Source organism: Pogona vitticeps, chromosome 2, assembly GCF_051106095.1.
Source record: "Pogona vitticeps strain Pit_001003342236 chromosome 2, PviZW2.1, whole genome shotgun sequence".
Lineage (NCBI taxonomy): Eukaryota > Metazoa > Chordata > Lepidosauria > Squamata > Agamidae > Pogona > Pogona vitticeps.
The window spans coordinates 13893862-13911749 of record NC_135784.1 but is presented as its reverse complement, the minus strand read 5'-3'; the positions used below and the strand labels follow the sequence as shown (position 1 = coordinate 13911749).

At 44.6% G+C, this 17888-nt stretch overlaps 1 protein-coding gene across 1 annotated transcript in view; it reads right to left on the bottom strand.

Annotated features, from left to right (window-relative positions):
• LOC110070546 (uncharacterized) overlaps window positions 1-17823 on the bottom strand; it is a 30807-nt gene extending 12984 nt beyond the window's left edge. Inside the window, exons 1-7 of the mRNA XM_078387987.1 lie at window positions 17555-17823; window positions 13494-13618; window positions 9912-9988; window positions 8859-8985; window positions 7771-7860; window positions 6898-6993; window positions 3086-5075 (exon numbers count right to left, since the gene is read on the bottom strand). Coding sequence (XP_078244113.1) covers window positions 3086-5075; window positions 6898-6993; window positions 7771-7860; window positions 8859-8985; window positions 9912-9988; window positions 13494-13521 — 2408 coding nt within the window. The 5' untranslated portion in view covers window positions 13522-13618; window positions 17555-17823. The remainder of the gene's footprint in view (window positions 1-3085; window positions 5076-6897; window positions 6994-7770; window positions 7861-8858; window positions 8986-9911; window positions 9989-13493; window positions 13619-17554) is intronic.
• Window positions 17824-17888: the final 65 nt, after the last annotated feature.

Below are 17888 nucleotides of genomic sequence, written 5' to 3'. Positions count from 1 at the left end.
TCCATGTGATCGTATTTGTATTATGTACAGATGTGAAAACTGACAGGAAACACTAATCTGCTATAAGCACAGTTTTGGAGAACTCTATGGATAACTAACTGCTCACGTTACGCCAGCCGTGGGTTGAAGTGTTTAACCAAGGCTTTGGAGAAAATCAAATCACCTTCCCCAGGCAATATGACAACTCACGAACTGATAATGGAGACTTGCACCCCCCAAAATCTGAGGGGGAAAATGAGTTATGAAAAAGTATGGCAATCCTCCAATTTTCTCTCCTGTTCTTCCACAGGAAAACCAGAACCATCTTGTACAATTAAGCTTACAAGAATAGCTGCAGTTTTTGTCCCAGCTGAATGGACATTTCTCAGCCCGTTGAGATGGAGTTTGAGTCGATGTAAGATGTTTGTGGGAAGAAACAGCATTTCCCGGCTACAAACTCCTTTGAACCCCCCCTCACATACACATAGCAGTGAGATTAAAGAAAGACTTCTATGGGTCCTCATGGAGACTCAGGGTTCTGGGGGAGCAGACTGGGTCGGGGGGCATGGGAAACCGATCTGAGGCCAAGGCACTAGGGCTCCCAGTGAAGCCAGGCCATTGACCAAGCAATGGTCCAAGTCTATGGCAGAGCCTGAAAAAATTAACTTTTTGAGACCCATCTGTCCATGGGGGAGTTAAGCTCTGGTCAAGCTCCCAGGCCTACAACCTTGCCTAATAAAAGGAAACCGCAGTGTGTGAGACTTTGACAACCCTATGGATCATACGGCATAGAGGCTTTATAACTGATTGCACAACAAGTTTATTAAAACTATCACACCATTACCAACAGATCCAGCAAAATGTCACTAATCTCATAAAGGTGAAACTCTTTGCTGTGGAAACAGTAAGCAAACTCAACCCTCTTCCCAATTCACCTTAAATCCCATTTCTTTTATTAAAAAAATCAATAAAATCCTAACCAATTTTCTTCCACACTCCTGTCTTGAACACTTAGATTAAGAACTGCTGAAAGGAACAAGGTGAATTTCTGTACCACACATAGCACTGGAGCTGAATAGCAAGGGTAGACAAAGAGTCCAGGGACCTGATTTATGTACATTTTAACTTAAATTAGCATTTAACTTGAATAGCAACTTTGCTTACACCTTTCAGTTAAATTACCATACTCTGCCCCCATGTTAGATGAAGAAAGCCTGGCAACACGGTGGCCAGAATCCTACTGGTGTCCACCTAATTTTTGTATACAGTGGTGCCTCGCTTAACGATGTTAATTTTTGCTGCCTGTGCAGCGAGGAATCCGTCCCAGAAAACAGTGGGGGGCCATTTTGAAACCGCTGATCAGCTGTCTGAAAATCATTGTTTTGCGAAGAATCAGTTCCCGAAGCAGGGAACCAATCATCGCAAAGCGAAATTCCCGCATAGGAAACGAAAAGCGATCGCAAAAGCAATCGCAAAAAGTTTGCCATAATGCGATTTCGTCATTAAATGGAGCAATCGTAAAGCGAGGCACCACTGTAACTTGTTGAGGCTAATTGACTTAGAGCCGTAAGAAGGCACATGGCAGAACCATGCCCTGGCATCTTGTCGATTAGCTGCAAGTAGCAACATAAAGTTACACAAACCTTACACACCAGTAGGAATCTGGCTAATATCCTTTGGAAAAATTGACTTGCATGAAACAGAGTGAAATAAAATGAAAGAAACATGAGTTTCTGTGCAGGGGAGGAGAATATGTCTCTTTTAAGGACAGCTCCCAAAATCCCCCATTCTGGCTGAGCGATTCTGGCATGATGGTTTAAAAACTAAATATTTTCAAGTTTAGAGAAATGTTCAGAGATTGCATTGTGCAAAGTATTCCACTCCACATATCCTGATTTTGCTGGAAGATTCATAAATAAAAAAAGCAGACTTGCAGTTGTAATCTTGACTTGTTTCTAACAGTTAACACCTCAAGCTTTCCACGTTCAGTATATCAAGGTTTCCTTCCTCTGCCAACCGCCATATATTTCAAATTTGATGGCCCTTTTGATTATCAAAATTACGAGGTCACTTATACTGCGTTCCTACAGGTGCATAGTTGATGCTTCTCCGAGCCTATTCTATTATGCCATGACCCAAATGTTGCCCCATGGAAGGCATTACATGGATTCCTGCATTGAGCCAGGGGTTGGACTCCATGACCCAACAGGCCCCTTCCAATTCAATTACAGTGGACCCTCTACTTAAGGAATTAATCCGTATTGGAATGGTGGCTGCAAGTCGAAAAGTCTGTAAGTCGAATCTCCATTGACCTACAATGCACTGAAAACCGATTAATCCCATAACCAGTGGTTTTTATTCTATTTTTATTCCATTTTGGTTTTTTTCTGGTCTGTAAGTCGATTCTCTGGCTGCAAGTCGAATCTAAATTTTGCAGCCAGAGAAGTCTGTAACTCGAAAAGTCTGTAAGTCGAGCCGTCTGTAAGTCGAGGGTCCACTGTACAGTGGTGCCTCGCTTAACGGGCGCCCCGTTTAACAACGAATCCGCAAAGCGATCGCATTGCGATGATTTAAATGGAAAAAATCGCTGTGCGATGATCAGTAAGCTGTTTCGCTTACCGATTTTCACATAGCAATGTTTTTGCAACAGCTGATCGGCGGTTCCAAAATGGCCGCCAAAATGGCCACCCGCTGTGTTTTTGCACCGATTCGCTTACCGGGCAGCGAAAATGGCGGCTGTATGGAGGATTTTCACTTAAAGGTGAGTTTTTTGCCCATAGGACCACATTAAACGGGTTTTAATGCATTCCTATGGGCTTTTTAAATTCGCATAACGATGAATCCGCGTAGCGACGATTTTGGCTGCACGGATTATCGTCGCTATGCGGGGCACCACTGTATTCTATTTGCATACCTTCTCCCTAGTGTGTGTTTTCTCTTTCTTTCCACTCTTAGCATTTAAAATCTCTCTCCCACATCGTTGTATTTCATACTTGTTGATGGTCAGCTTTTGCTCTAACAGGATCACCTACCACATTACTGGCATTTTCAGGGTTTCTCCCTAGCGTGCATTTTCTTTCGGTGGCTGCTCAGGTTTGAACTTTGCGCAAAACTCTTCCCACACTCCTGGCATTGAAAGGGCTTCTCCCCTGTGTGGGTTCTTTGGTGAGAGGTCAGCCGGGTCCTGCGGCTGAAGCTCTTCCCGCACTCCTGGCATTTAAAGAGCTTCTCCCCTGTGTGCGTCCGCTGGTGGTAGATCAGGTTTCGGCTGTAACAGAACCTTTTCCCACACTCCTGGCATTCATAGAGTTTGCTTTGGTGAGAGGTAAGGGTTTGGTTGTGACGAAAACTTTTACCACACTCCTGGCATTTAAAGGGTTTCTCTCCGGTGTGGATTCTTTCATGGCAGATAAGTTGCTGACTTAATCTGAAGCTTTTCCCACACTCCAAACATTTAAACGGCCTTTCTCCTCTGTGCATTATCTGATGATAGTTAAACCCTGACCTTGTGAAGCTCTTCCCACACTCTTGGCACTTGTAGGGTTTCTCCCCTGTGTGCGTCCTTCGGTGAAGGGTAAGATGCGAGCTGCAAAGGAAACTCTTTCCACACTCTTGGCATTTGTAGGGTTTCTCCCCTGTGTGCGTCCTTTGATGGAGAGTAAGTTGTATATTCTGAAGGAACGTTTTCCCACACTCCAGGCATTTCTTTGGTTTCTCCCCTGTGTGGATCCTTTGATGGCGGACAAGATAAGTGCTACAAATAAAGCTATTCCCACATATCGAACATTTAAAGGGCTTCTCCCCACTGTGGATTTTTTTATGGAGGCTAAGTTGTTGACTGTCTCTGAAGCTCTTTCCACAATCTGTACACGGGTATGGTTTTTCCCCTGTGTGGGTTCTCTGGTGGGAGGTAAGGTATGAGCGTCTACTGAAGCTCTTTCCGCACTCTAAGCATGTGAATGGCTTCTCCCCAGTGTGGATCCTTTGATGGTAGGTGAGGCTTTGACTCAGGCAGAAGCTTTTTCCACACTCCAGGCACTTAAACAACTTCTCTCCAGTGTGGACTCTATGATGTATATTAAGGGTGCCCTTCCGCCTGAAGGTCTTCCCACATTCTAGGCATTTAAATGGTTTCTCTCCTTTGTGGATTATTTGATGATAGTGAAAATGTGTTGAATTTCTGAAGCTCTTTCCACACTCAATACAAGTGAATGGTTTTTCGCCTGTATGTATGTTTTGATGTGCTATCAGATGCCCACTCTGATAAAAGCGCTTTCCACATTCTTGGCATTTATAGGGTTTCTCCCCTGTGTGCATTCTTTGGTGGGAGGTAAGGGCTTTGCTATAATGGAAGCTCCTCCCACACTCTTGGCATTTGAAGGGTTTCTCCCCTGTATGTATTCTTAGGTGGTATCTGAGCTGCTGATTTCCTCTGAAGGTCTTTCCACACTCCAGGCATTTGAAGGGTTTCTCCCCTGTATGAATCCTTTGATGTAAAATAAGGTGTGCACTCACTCTGAAACTCTTTCCACACTCTAGGCATATATAGGGTTTCTCCCCTGTATGGATTCTATGATGGCAGATGAGGCTCTGACGCTGGCGGAAGCTTTTCCCACACTCCGGGCATTTATGTCTCTTCTCCCCTGTGTGTATACTTTCGTGGGTGATAAGGTTACTTTTATAACTGAAGCTTTTCCCACACTTCTGGCACTGAAAGGGTTTCTCTCCTGTGTGGATCCTTTGATGGGAGGTGAGCTCCCTCTGTTTTCTGAAGCTCAGGCCACAATCTGAACATTTAAACGGTTTCTCCCCCGCGGGACTTTTCTGAGGGTGACCCACTGCCGATGTATGAGAGATGCTATTCACACAGTCAGGCCTCTCCTTCCTTCTCTCGCCATCAACCAGGGTCTGGTGAGCCAGTCCTTCACTTAAATCACCATCCAGACAGCCATTCCTCTCCTCGCTTCTTTGGTCTCCCACTTTTCCCCTCATTTCATCTTGATCTCCATCATCATCTCTCCTGTGAAGGTTGTTATTGTTTTTCACCACTTTTTCACGTGGTCCTGTATCATTTGTTCTTCCGCAGACGATCCTCTCTGGAAAAAAAGTTGACAAAATTGAGTGGAAAGAAGAAATGCCATTTCGAAACAAGGAACCAACGCAATAAAACAGTACAGAGAATGCTACGTTACACAACTTTGCTCTCCTTGAACACACCATATAAAATGGAGGCTAGACTGACTTTGCCACCAATGAGAAATCAGAGATTAATTTCAAATTCATCCCAAACCAAGGGAGAGCACTAGTCAGTGAGGGTGAAACTAAACCTCTCGGTTGTTCTTACATCTGAAATAAGTCCTGTGCCTTTTTTTGTCACTTCCACCCGTGGCTGGCAGGATGTGTCCAACAAGGGGACCGGCACAGATCCTCTGTCATGGTCTCATCCTCCACTGCCTTCAGAACCATTTGAGTCTCTCGTTGAAATATCAGAGCAGGTATCATGCAGCATGCGGGCCATACTCAGCCTTCAAGGATACAAACTCTAAGTAGGAAATGAATCCTGACCACAACCTGAAAAGAACACCACAACATTTGGGAGAAACAGAAACTTGGAAAAAAAAATCAATGAAAAATAGGAACAGGTTTCAATAAAAATCCGTGTGCCCTATTATCATTCTCCTTCTCCCGGATAAGGATCTGAAAAGGCCTCTGAGGGAAACACAGGGGTAAACAAAATGTCACACAAGCTAAAAAAAAAGATCAAGCTGCAAAACACACCAGAAGTAGTAAGAAAGACAAACATCAAAGGAATCCAGTACATTTTGACCAAAAGGTCTTTCTCAACGATAAGGCATAAAAAAATTCCCAGACCAGTGGAACTGAAGATGAAACATCTAAGAGTGTATTACACTTGGATTACAAGAAGGAAACTATATATCTCAAAGGGCCCTGTTGACCCTGTCTGGGCTTTTAAGATCTTGAAGGGAGGCTTTTATTTTGGTCCCATCACCCTCACAGGGGGCATAGGAGAAGGCTTTCTCTGTGGCTGCTCCCAGCCTCTGGAACTCCCTCCCACTGGAGGCCAGGCTGGCCCCATCTTTGCTGTCTTTCCGGAAACAGGCAAAGACCTTTCTCTTCAGGCAGGCTTTCCCTCAGTGACTGGCTGCCTGAGTGGGGTTGCAAATGGATGGTCATGCCTTACTGCTTTTAATGTATTTTGCTTACTGTTTTTCATGAGGTATTTGTTTGATCCTTTTTAGTATTTGTATACTTACTGTTTTTAGCTTTTAAGCATTGTCTTTTAATTATGAAAGCCACCTCCGGAGAAAGGCAGGGTAAAAAATAGTTTAAGAAATAAAATAAAGAAGTAGATCATCACATATGCATTTGCCCATGTTTGACACGATGGTCTTTCTGTTTGTCAGCAGCTTTGAATCCTAAAAGTTGCTCGTCTAGGGCTCTAGCTTCTCAAACTAAGACACACCACCACCACACAAATGGCGAAAAGAAAGGAGACATTGTGAATAATTTGGCCTCTATTTGGCACTAGTTAGGTCACATCTAGAGTACTGTGTCCAGTTCTCGACACTTCACTTCAAGAAGGATGCCAAGAAACTGGAGCAAGTTCAGCAGAGAGCAAGAAGGGTGATCGAGGAAAAGGAAATGAAGCCCTAGGAGTCAAAACGGAAAGAGCTGGGCATGTTTAGCCTTGAGAAAAGAAGACTGAGGGGAAACAAGATAGAACATTGGAAATAATTGGAAGTTAGTCATCCCAGAGTGCAGGACACACAACAATGGTCTAATTATAGTATATGTGTTAGCCGGGCGGGGGGGGGGGGGACACAGGGCTATGGAAACTGAATGTCTCACGAGGAGAACCAGGCAAAATAGTCTCCCACTGCAAATCCAAGAACTCACCTGTCAACGTCTCATGGACAAATTCCACATTCTCTTCTTCTTCTCTCCCTTGTTTCGACCCAGAGATGCTGTGGGGTTGAGGAATCGGGGGCCCTACTTCAAGAAAGAGAGAGATGAAGAGAGAGCGATTACTCGTAATCTCCAGGCAAGTCTTCCCCTCTTCGCCAGCTCCGAAGACAAAACCAGCAAGTAGCAGCTTGGGGGAGTTGGGAGGTGGAGGGAGTGGTGGGAAAAGATGAGCCTGGAAGGAACCCCCACCCCAATACCTGCCTCTAAGGTAGGTAGGTAGGTAGGTAAGTACTGTAAGTAAGTAAGTAAGTAAGTAAGTAAGTAAGTAAGTAAGTAAGTAAGTAAGTAAGTAAGTAAGTAAGTAAGTAAGTAAGTAAGTAAGTAAGTAAGTAAGTAAGTAAGTAAGTAAGTAAGTTAGTTTGCGGTCTCAGGACCAATAAAGCTTCTAATGGGAATACTCCAGAAGGGGAGGGGAAGGGGCAGCGGTCTGAAGAGAAATCTAAAGCTATCTAAGGATGCAAACACAGCTTTGGAATAAGTGTTTTAATACAGATGACGCCGCCCCCATTCCTCTGAAAGGGAGCCCAAGACATCCTTTAGTTCAAAGATGGACCTTGGGGTGGCCCCGTGCCCTCTAATACATTTTAAAACTAAAACCACCCCCACCCCAACAATACAGAAAGGCATCAATTCAGTAGGCAACTCTCTAGAGATGACTGAGGGTGGCAACCAAGTGGAGTTGTGTTAGATGAAACAGGGTTACGGGAACTCTACACACACACACACACACACACACACACGCACGCACGCACGCACTCACACACACACACAACAAAAAGAATCCAGCAGGATCCAAACACCCACCTGCCCATCTCTCCTGATCAAATGTCTCTTCTTCTCCTTCTCCTTCTTCCAACCAAGGGAAGAGGTTAGAGTGAGACCTCAGAGGCCCTTCTTCAAAGAACAAAACGAAAAGAGACAAAAGCCTAAATACCTTCCTTTTACCTCAAAACAAAAGGAAAAAGCATAGGAAGCCTGGAGTCTCTTCACATAGTGCTGCTCCAGGAATCCCAGCCAGGGCTTCCGCTCCCAACATATATCTGGATAGAAGAAAAACTCCTAGCATGACAAGGCTTGGCCAGGATGGACAAAGAAGTCAACCTGGCCAAAGATGGCGACGTCCCCCTGACATATTTGCTTATAAACATTAGGACTGCCTGCTATTCATACTGTTTAGGTCTGCTTTCTGTGTGATTACCTCTCTCTGAAACAGACAAACCAAAACATTGGTGGTATAGAAGGAAGAAAGTGAGCATGAGAGTAGCAATCTAAGCAGTTCCTCAGAAAAGACCAGAGACAGGGGAAGAGGTATGGCCTCCGCTGGAAAGCTATCCTTCACCTCAACCAGCACTTCAGCGTACTTTTTACATGCAATGCTGTTCCATTTCTAACCATAATATTCTTCTGCCTGCACCTTGTAGCAGAACAAATCAAATTGGGGAAGAGAACATGGAGAAATGAGTAGCGTTGCTTGGATAAAAAGGGAGAAGGGTTAGGAAAAAAGATTGAAAAAAGAAGGAACCTACAGGAAAGACAAAAAAATTTATTTGATTGGTCCTTTAAGAAGTATGTATGTATGTATGTATGTATGTATGTATGTATGTATGTATGTATGTATGTATGTATGTATGTATGTATGTATGTATGTATGTATGTATGTATGTATGTATGTATGTATGTATGTATGTACGTACGTACGTACGTACGTACGTACGTACGTACGTATTAAAAACCAAATACAAATTTCCAGACATTCAACATTCCTCACCCCTAGCTAGCTGGGAGCTGACATCTGGCCACATCTGGAGGGCCAAGCTTTGCCCACCCCTGATTTAGATGAAGCCGCGCACTCAGCTAAGCCAATTAACCAAACGGGAAAGAAGATGCTTTACCCAGAGAAGCCACGTTCCTGTAGTTTTCCTGCATGACTTCCTGGTAGAGGACCCTCTGGCCCCGATCCAGCAGAGCCCATTCCTCCTGGGTGAAACAAACAGCCACCTCCTCAAAAGAAACTCGGACCTGGAGGTGGGGAGGATGACAATAATTAGACTTGTGGCACGGTGGGCGAACGGCAGTGCTGCAGTGAAGACTCTGCTCGCAACCCGAGTTCAATCTTTACAGGCTCAGGTTGCTGGCTCAGCCTTCCCTCCTTCTGAGGTCAGGAAACGGATTACTCAGCTAGCAGTGTGCGCGCCGGGTATCACAACGGGTGTCCTGCACAAATAAACTGTCAATTTCCCAAAGAGCGCTTTGGGGCAAAATATAAGCAGCACACTTTGCTTTGTTTTGCTTTACTATTTCATGCAAAAGAAAGAAAGAAACTAACAAACTAACCAGCCCAAACCAACATAGGCAATTCTCCGTCCCTCAGAAAAACTGGAGTCACCAGCAGGAAATAGTATTTTTAGAAATAATGATTAGCAACGAATAATCCCTCCAGAAATCTACCTTAAATTTTTTTGTGATTTCTAATTACTGTCTAAAAGAGATTTCTCGTCAGGCATCGCTCACCCCCACCCCTCCCCTCCGTGTTCCGCCATCCACTGGAAAACTGGGATTCTTCTCTCCTTCCATCAGGATTCAAATCTTTTGCAAAGTTGGGAGACTGTTCCTTGTAACATAATTTTTTTAAAAAATCAATGAACCCCAGCTGCTTCTTCCACATTATTTCTAGAGAGGTCCTGCCCCTTGTAGGTCAAGAGAGACAAAAGCATTCTCCTTGCTAAACGGAGGAGGATCTGGATCTGGAGGATCGTAGTGGGAATTACGAGCATTTACAGGATTAAACCGGAAACAAGACCCCCAAACATTCCTCCCGGGAAGCTCTGATCAATGGCAAAGGGTAGAAGTGACAGCGGAGAGATTCCTCTGCATCCCATCGCGAGAGGCAGAAAGGGAGGTTGTGTCCCCTCCCTTAGGCATCCTTCCCTCCGGTGGTCCCTCACCTTCTTCACTGCCTCCATCACAACCGGTTTTGGTTTGATCCCAAGAAGAGAAGATCCTCTGGGCATCCTTGGATTACCTGTGAGAGGAACAAAGGAAAGAGGGAGCCTGAATGATTTTCCCAGTGCCGTTCTGTTCTAAGCTGCCCAGAGACCTTTGGGTAGTGTGAGCGGCATATAAATTAAATAAATAAAATAAATAAAGACAAGACCTAATCACTGGGGGGAAAACACAAGTCAAGTCCAAGTTAAGTCTGAGTTGACAGCATTTCCCATGACTTGAGGCCCCATCCCCCCCACAGACACACCCACCCACTCATATTGCCTGCTCTGAAAAAACTTTAAAAAGTTTTTTTTTGCTGTGAGTGTGGGATGATGCAATTGGGCTCATTCACCAGGATGGTGTCAAATTAATTTCATTCAGTGAGCAGTTTCCCTGCCTTCTGCACAGAAAAGGGTTTCCCCTGATAAGGGAGTTTTATCCAACTAATAAATACGGTTTAGGGCCTCGATACTTGGCGGAACGCCTTCTCCCGCCAAGATCTACCCGTGTCACTCGTGCGAGCCAGGAGGTGAGGCTGAGGAGCCTAATGCCGAGGGAGGCCCGGAAGGAAAAGACAAGAAATCGGGCCTTCTCGGCGGTGGCTCCTCACCTCTGGAACAACTTGCCTCCTGAGATTCGTGTGGCTCCCTCGCTGGGTATCTTTAAAAATCAATTAAAAACATGGATGTTTCGGCAAGCCTTCCCTCCAGACAATTCTTGATGTCCTTCTCTTTTTCCTTTCTATCATCTGCTCCTTTTCTGTGCAAATGTTTTACGTTTTCACTATGTATAAATTTGTTTTATATACAGTATATTTATTGTTTATTTTATGTTGTTAGCTGCCTAGAGTGGTCCTAACCCGACCAGATAGGCGGGATATAAATAAAATAAATAAATGAATAAATACTTGAGTGAAATGGTTGATTTATTTTTATAGTGCTGGAGAACCATGGGCAGTTTAGAAGTGTTTCCGATGGTTTTAAACTGCCAATAGTTTTATATTCCAACCCTAGAGAGGTGACCATTCATCTGAATAAGTACTCTTTTTAGGTGCACAAAAGAAATGTTTATGAAAAATTTAAAAAACTAGTTAGTCTTATGAGTGCTACATGACTATTTCTGGTCTCTCTCTCTCTCTCTCTCTCTTTAATTACAAATTGCGTGCTAGATAGTAGCCTAGTCCAGCAGAAAATACACAGGATGGTTTATATTTTGTGGCTTCTATATCTGTTTTTAGCAATGCTTTTCTACCTAAAATATTTAACCAAATATTATTAATTCTTCTTTATACTTGTATAATTTATTGCCATATGATTTTAATAATTGTGCTTTTAATCATGGGCCTTTAATTTTTTATTAATATATTTTTTAAAAATTTAAAAATGTATAGAACTATTTTAATTTTAAATAGATTATTGTGCTCTGTTGCTTTTAAATGTGTTTTTAGTATTAATTTTATTTACCATTTCTAATTGAATACACTTTGTGTGTTTAGTCGTTTAGTCGTGTCCGACTCTTCGTGACCCCATGGACCAGAGCACGCCAGGACCTCCTGTCTTCCACTGCCTCCCGGAGTTGTGTCAAATTCATGTTGGTTGCTTCGCAGACACTGTCCAGCCATCTCATCCTCGGTCGTCCCCTTCTCCTCTTGCCGTCACACCTTCCTAACATCAAGGTTTTTTCCAAGGACTCTTTTCTTCTCATGAGATGGCCAAAGTACTGGAGCCTCAGCTTCAGGATCTGTCCTTCCAGTGAGCACTCAGGGTTGATTTCCTTTAGAATTGATAGGTTTGTTCTCCTTGCAATCCAGGGGATTCTCAAGAGCCTCCTCCAGCACCACAATTCAAAGGCATCAATTCTTCGGCGGTCTGCTTTCTTTATGGTCCAGCTCTCACTTCCATACATCACGACAGGAAAAACCATAGCTTTGACTATTCGGACTTTTGTTGGCAAGGTGATGTCTCTGCTTTTCAAGATGCTGTCCAGATTTGTCATCGCTTTCCTCCCAAGAAGAAGGCGCCTTTTAATTTCAGGGCTGCTGTCTCCATCTGCAGTGATCATGGAGCCCAGGAAGATAAAATTTGACACTGCCTCCATATCTTCCCCTTCTATTTCCCAGGAGGTGATGGGACCAGTGGCCATGATCTTAGTTTTTTTGATGTTGAGTTTCAGACCGTTTTTTGCACTTTAGTTATTTTTAATATTTGTATACTTATTGTTTCTAGTACAGTATTTAAACATTGCCTTTTCAATGATATAAACCACCTGGGATCCTTTTAAGGAGAAAGGCAGGATAAAAATATTTTAAATCAATTAATCAATCCATATTTTAACTTCTATACCACCCCTTAAGCAAAGCACTCTCTGGGCGGTTCACAACATAAGCATACAAACAACATTGAACAGTACAGTACAGTGCAATATATAAAAACAGATAATCAAACAATACTATGCAATAGCAATGGGCACACATGATTAGAAAACATATTTTTTTTTAATTCTGCGGCATTTCAGCAGTGTGCAGTGGAAAGTCGGGGAGCCGCCAAGGTCTGAGAATAATTTCACGAGTCTTTCGTGCAAGTAAAAATGTCTTTTGTGTTGTTTATTTGAAGGAGAACCCGCCCCCCCCCCAATAATATAAATTCAAAGTTAAGTGTGCCATTTCCTTTTCTTAAGAGCAGGCCAGGTTAAAAAAGATTTTAAAATAAATAAGTAATAAATAAATATACCCAGCCCCCTCATCTATAGATAAAGGGAGGGGGAGACACCTTTTGCCAACCAGCTGGTGCCTCCCCCCCAAGTCAAAAGCAAGAAAAGGGGGCATCAATCCTGCAAGTGGAAGTGTCGAGCGGGGGGGGGGGAATCAGCTCTGGGAGGTATTGCCCTCCCACTTCTGCCCAGCACTTGGAAAGGTTCCTCCTTTTTTTTAGACTACAAAACCCAGCATCCCCAGCCAACACCACCTCTCCCTTTCCTGGCTTACATTGAGAAGAAGCATGAAGCACGTTTCTTTTCCTGCGAAAACTACTCCGTCTAGTCAGTGTCCTTTGTTTGCAGTTCGGGGGGGGGGGTTGTCCCGGGTTTGGACTACAAGTCCCGGAATCCTCCAGGGTTGTTGTTGTTGTTGTTGGATTCTGGGAACTGTAGTCCAGTCCCAAGCTCTGTCCGCCCCCGTTCCGAGGGACCTTGTGTTCCTTTTCTTTTCCTCCTTGCCTTGCACTTTAGGCCGCCCTAGCTGGGGGAATGTGGGTACTGTAGTCCGAAAAGGCACCTTTTCTCTGCCCATTGGAAGCTGTAAGAGCCTTCCCCCCCACACACACACGGTTTTGGGGGCCGCCCTCCTTCGCTTCCACCACCACGACCCCCAAAATCTCCCGGGGAGGGTCCAGTCCCAGCCGGGGTAGGACTCTCCCAAATGCGGGTTCGGCTCCCGGAAGACACGGGGAAAGAACCGCGAGGCCGCCTTCACACGTGGCGCTCCTTCCCTGCGTCCTCCCCACCATCTTTCTCCTCCTCCCAGCAAAAGACAACGGGAGTCTTACCTGTCGAAACAGATTCTGCAGCTTTCATTAATAGGATTATCTTTGTTCCCGATCATCATCACCATCATCATCATGGAAGAAAGCGGTGGCGGCAGCAGGCGAGGCTAAAGCCTTCGCAGCTCCTCCTGCAGGGAAGGTGGAGCCATCCTATTTAATCCTGATTTTTTTTAACCCTGCGGTGTCACATCCTGAGGTGACCATGAGATGCTAAACTTGCAGGCAAGCAATTCCTCTTTTTTTTTGCATTTGGTCCCGGGTCTGCCTTGGATCCCTAGCAAAATCTTCCAAGAAGCTTCACCTTCTGAGTTTTCTCCTCCAGGAAGGCCGGGAGCCGCCATAAAGTGGTGCCTCCGAGGCCCATCCCAGAGAGACAGGCCAGAAGGAGACGGTGGCCGGCGATGCCGAAAGCTGGAGTTGACCACCAAACCCACCGGGGCCACAGATCCCCTGTCCGGTTCCCCATGTAGGTCGTCCACCAAGGCGACCAAATTAATCTCCACCTCATAACCAGGCCTGAAGTGGATAGTGCCCTTCCTGGTTTTCATCAGCCAGGAAGGGCAAGGGGTCCAGCAGATATGTGGGAGCCTTCACCTCTCCGAGGGTCCTGTCTACATCACCATGCTGTAGAAACATTCTGACATTCGTCCATCCACGATGGGCAAGCAGGACTCCTATTGACGTGAACAGGACCTGTCTCAACAAGAACATCCAAGTCAGAACAAATCTGAGCAATTTTGCCTGCAAAGTATTGCGCAACTCCTGCGACATTGCTGGAACCAGTTGTATTGGCTCTTGCCTTTCCATTGGACCTTTTCAGCAACATGGAGAGGGGGGATTTGCTGCTTGGGTAATAGCCTATCCTCCATATTACTTTACCCAGGCTTCATGCTCTGGAGAGGACACTCCTCAATTCAGAGCATGTTACCATGGTCTCTTGAGACTGAAGGATGCCTATGCTATTGCGCAAGTCCTTCAGCATGAGTGGCCGCGTGGTCTTCCTTTGGGCCACGATGTAATAGGCTTTTGACCACTTGAAACAGATCTCCTGGATAAACTCTATGGAGATGCAATGGTGGCCAAGAAGAATGACTTCTTGTCCACCACCCTTGTCATGGAATAAGCATTCCCATGGGCCCTGACCGGTGTTTGGTCGGATTCACCGAGTTAGTTAGTTAGTTAGTTAGTTAGTTAGTTAGTTAGTTAGTTAGTTAGTTAGTTAGTTAGTTAGTTAGTTAGTTAGTTAGTTAGTTAGTTTGTTTGTTTATTTATTTATTTATTTATTTATTTATTTATTTATTTATTTATTTATTTATACCCTGCCCATCTGGTCTAAAAGACCACTCTAGGCGACTTCCAATATAGCAAAAACAGTGAAATAATACAAAAAACCCACAAACAATTACATAAATCATATTGTAATAAACAGAATACAACAATAAAATAGAAAATACATAAGGAGAGAATAAACAGAAAAGTCAGATATTTACTGGAGGGAAGGCCAGAATGTATAGCCATGTTTTAAATTGACTTTTAAAAGTGTCCAAAGTGGGGGCCACATGGATCTCAGGAGGGAGATTGTTCCAGAGGCGAGGAGCCACCGCCGAGAAGGGCCGGTTTCATGTCCTTTCTTTCCGGGCCTCCCTTGTCGTTAGGCTCCTCAGCCTCACCTCCTGGCTTGTGCGGGTGATCCGAGTAGATCTAGGTGGAAGCAGGCGTACCATGTCGCTCTAGTCTCCATCCTGCTTGTTTCATTGCCACCAGCTCCCCGGTAATCCCGGTGGCCAGTTGGGCTCTCCTTTCTCGGACAAGATGCTTAGCATCCCAGCCATAAGACGACACTACGGGCAGGAAGTTTCACAACTTGAATTTTAGGATGAAGTTTCAGGATCTGCCTTTGCAGCTGCTCCTCAGTTGCATCTTCTTAAGGCGAGAGAACTAACACGTTCAAAAATCTGAAGGCTTCATTTTTCCATGAGACAGTGGTGTGCATTTGTTGAGGCAGATGAATGACACATGAAGGTGACATTTGGTAAGCTTGTAGGCACCACTGGACTGTGTTGCAAGAGAATAACCAAGCTATGCTTTCAGAAACTACTGAAAATATCTAGGTTCTTAGGACCGGAATGGTTAATGAATGTTGTAGGAGTTTTCTGCATACATCACCAAACAAAAAATCAAAACGAAATACAGTGGTGCATCACATAACGAGCGCCCCATTTAACGATGAATCCGCATAGCGATGCAGATTTTGCAATCACAAAAGCGATCGCATTGTGATGTTTTAAATAGGGAAAACATCACATTGTGATGATCGGTAAGCGTTTCGCTTACCGATCTTCACATTGCGATGTTTTAAAACAGCTGATAGGTGGTTCCAAAATGGCTGCCAGAAGAAAACACCCGCAGTGTTTTTGTGCGGTTTCCTCGCTTACCGAGGCGGCGAAAATGGCGGCCGGATGGAGGATTTCCGCTTAGTGGTGAGTTTATCCCCCATAGGAACGCATTGATGGGCTTTCAATGCGTTCCTATGGGGTTTTTTTTTGCCCCGGATAGCAACATTTCCAGATAGCGACGATTTATCCGGAACGGATTATCATCGCTATGCGGGGCACCACTGTAAATGCTGGTAACAGACATGCAGATACCAAGGCAGGAAATGGGACTGGGGTGGAGGGACCACCTTCTCCAGAGCTAAAATACTGAGCTTTTCCATCTGGGAAAACCTTTGCCCATAAATCAGCAGATGACTGCCATGGAAAAGTTGACCAAGGGGAGAAACCATCTATGTACCTTCAGAGCATTTCAGTCTGTCTGGAGACCCTCCTAAACACCTCAGGATCCACCCAGGTGACTAAGCATCTGAATGCTTGAGACAGAGATACGTTCCTACTATGTATTCACGAAAGACTTCATTCGGGGGGAGAAGCTATTTAAATGTCTGGAGTGTGGAAAACACTTCACTCAGCATGCAAACCTTGTACTTATCAGAGGACCCACACAAGCGAGAAGTCATTGAATGTCAGACAAAATCTTACATTGCATAAAATAATTAATTCCGAGTACACAGCACTTAAAAGTTTTCTACCTCAGCAGAATATTTTTACCTTTTTATTATTAAAAAGATGTTTTCTTTTTCCTAAACTAAATTTTTCACTGTGAATAGCTTTAGGGCATTTCTAAGTATAGATTGGGCTAAATCGAGAACCCCATTTTTGCAGGGACATCTATTAATTTCAGTGTAGGTAGCATTTCCAATGTTTTGGTTCTTTCCCAGCACTTAGAATTTCTGGAAATGAACCAAAAATGAGCCTTTCTCAGTCTGGTGGAGTGGCTTAGGAAGAGAGCCACTTCAGGATTTTGGCAAATCTGTGGCCTAGGAAGTGAATTGTGTGTGTGTTTTAGGGTTGAGTTAGATGTGCAGCATTACTTCCAAAGAGAGAGAGAAGAGAGAGAGAGAGAGAGAGAGAGAAACGGAAAGCTGTGAGCTCAGATCCCCAGAACTGGTAGCCGGTGGTGGGCTCAGTGGACCGAAGGGGATATGGCTGCTGCCACCCGTTTCATTGCATTTGTCCTTAGCCCTGGCCACACTCTGCAAACCTACACACCTCCCTTCTGCTACTCCTGTGTCGGTGGTGGTGGGCACAAATGACTGGCCGCCCTGCTGGGCACAGACGTGGCACTGCTCAAAGCCAGAAGTCCTGTCCGACGGGGTCTGCATGCCAGTCCCAGGCTTCTCCTCTGCCTCCAGCCCACCCACCAGGTCATGGTGCTATCACCACATGCTCCTACTTGCTTTTTCTACTCAATCTCTCTTGAATGATCAGCTGTAACAATCTGATTTTCTAACTTTTCCGTATTTTCTGAATTCTTGGACCTTATTCCTTCATTTTAGGACTGCTTAAATGGACACTGTTTAAATTTTTAAAAGCTTTATTTTTATTTTATGCACACAAATACACGTTATTTTCCCCTTACACAACACTTTTTTGTACCAAGCAGAGGGGCAGCTGATCTTGTCCGTTTCTCGTAAGAGCTTCTGCTGCCATCTTAGATGCACTTACCTGGGAGTAAGCCCTATTGAGTTCCAAGGGTCTCACATCTGAGTAGACCCCAATAGGATGGCACTGCTGGCTTTTCCCAGACACTTCGAAGGTTTAAGCTTGTTTTGATCCTCCTGTCACGACCAGCTTGTTCAGGGACATCAGCTTCCTTTTTGTGTTGATAATCAAGCTTAGAAAACAAACAGGAGATTATTTCCTTTGGCCTCCTGGGAGGGAAGCACAAGAAGGGGCTTGGCTCTGCAAGGGTTACAATCAGCAGTGAGATCAACAGCGAGATTCCTAGATGGGCAGGAAATAGGGAAACGGAGAGGCGGTATCTTTCACCGGAAATCTT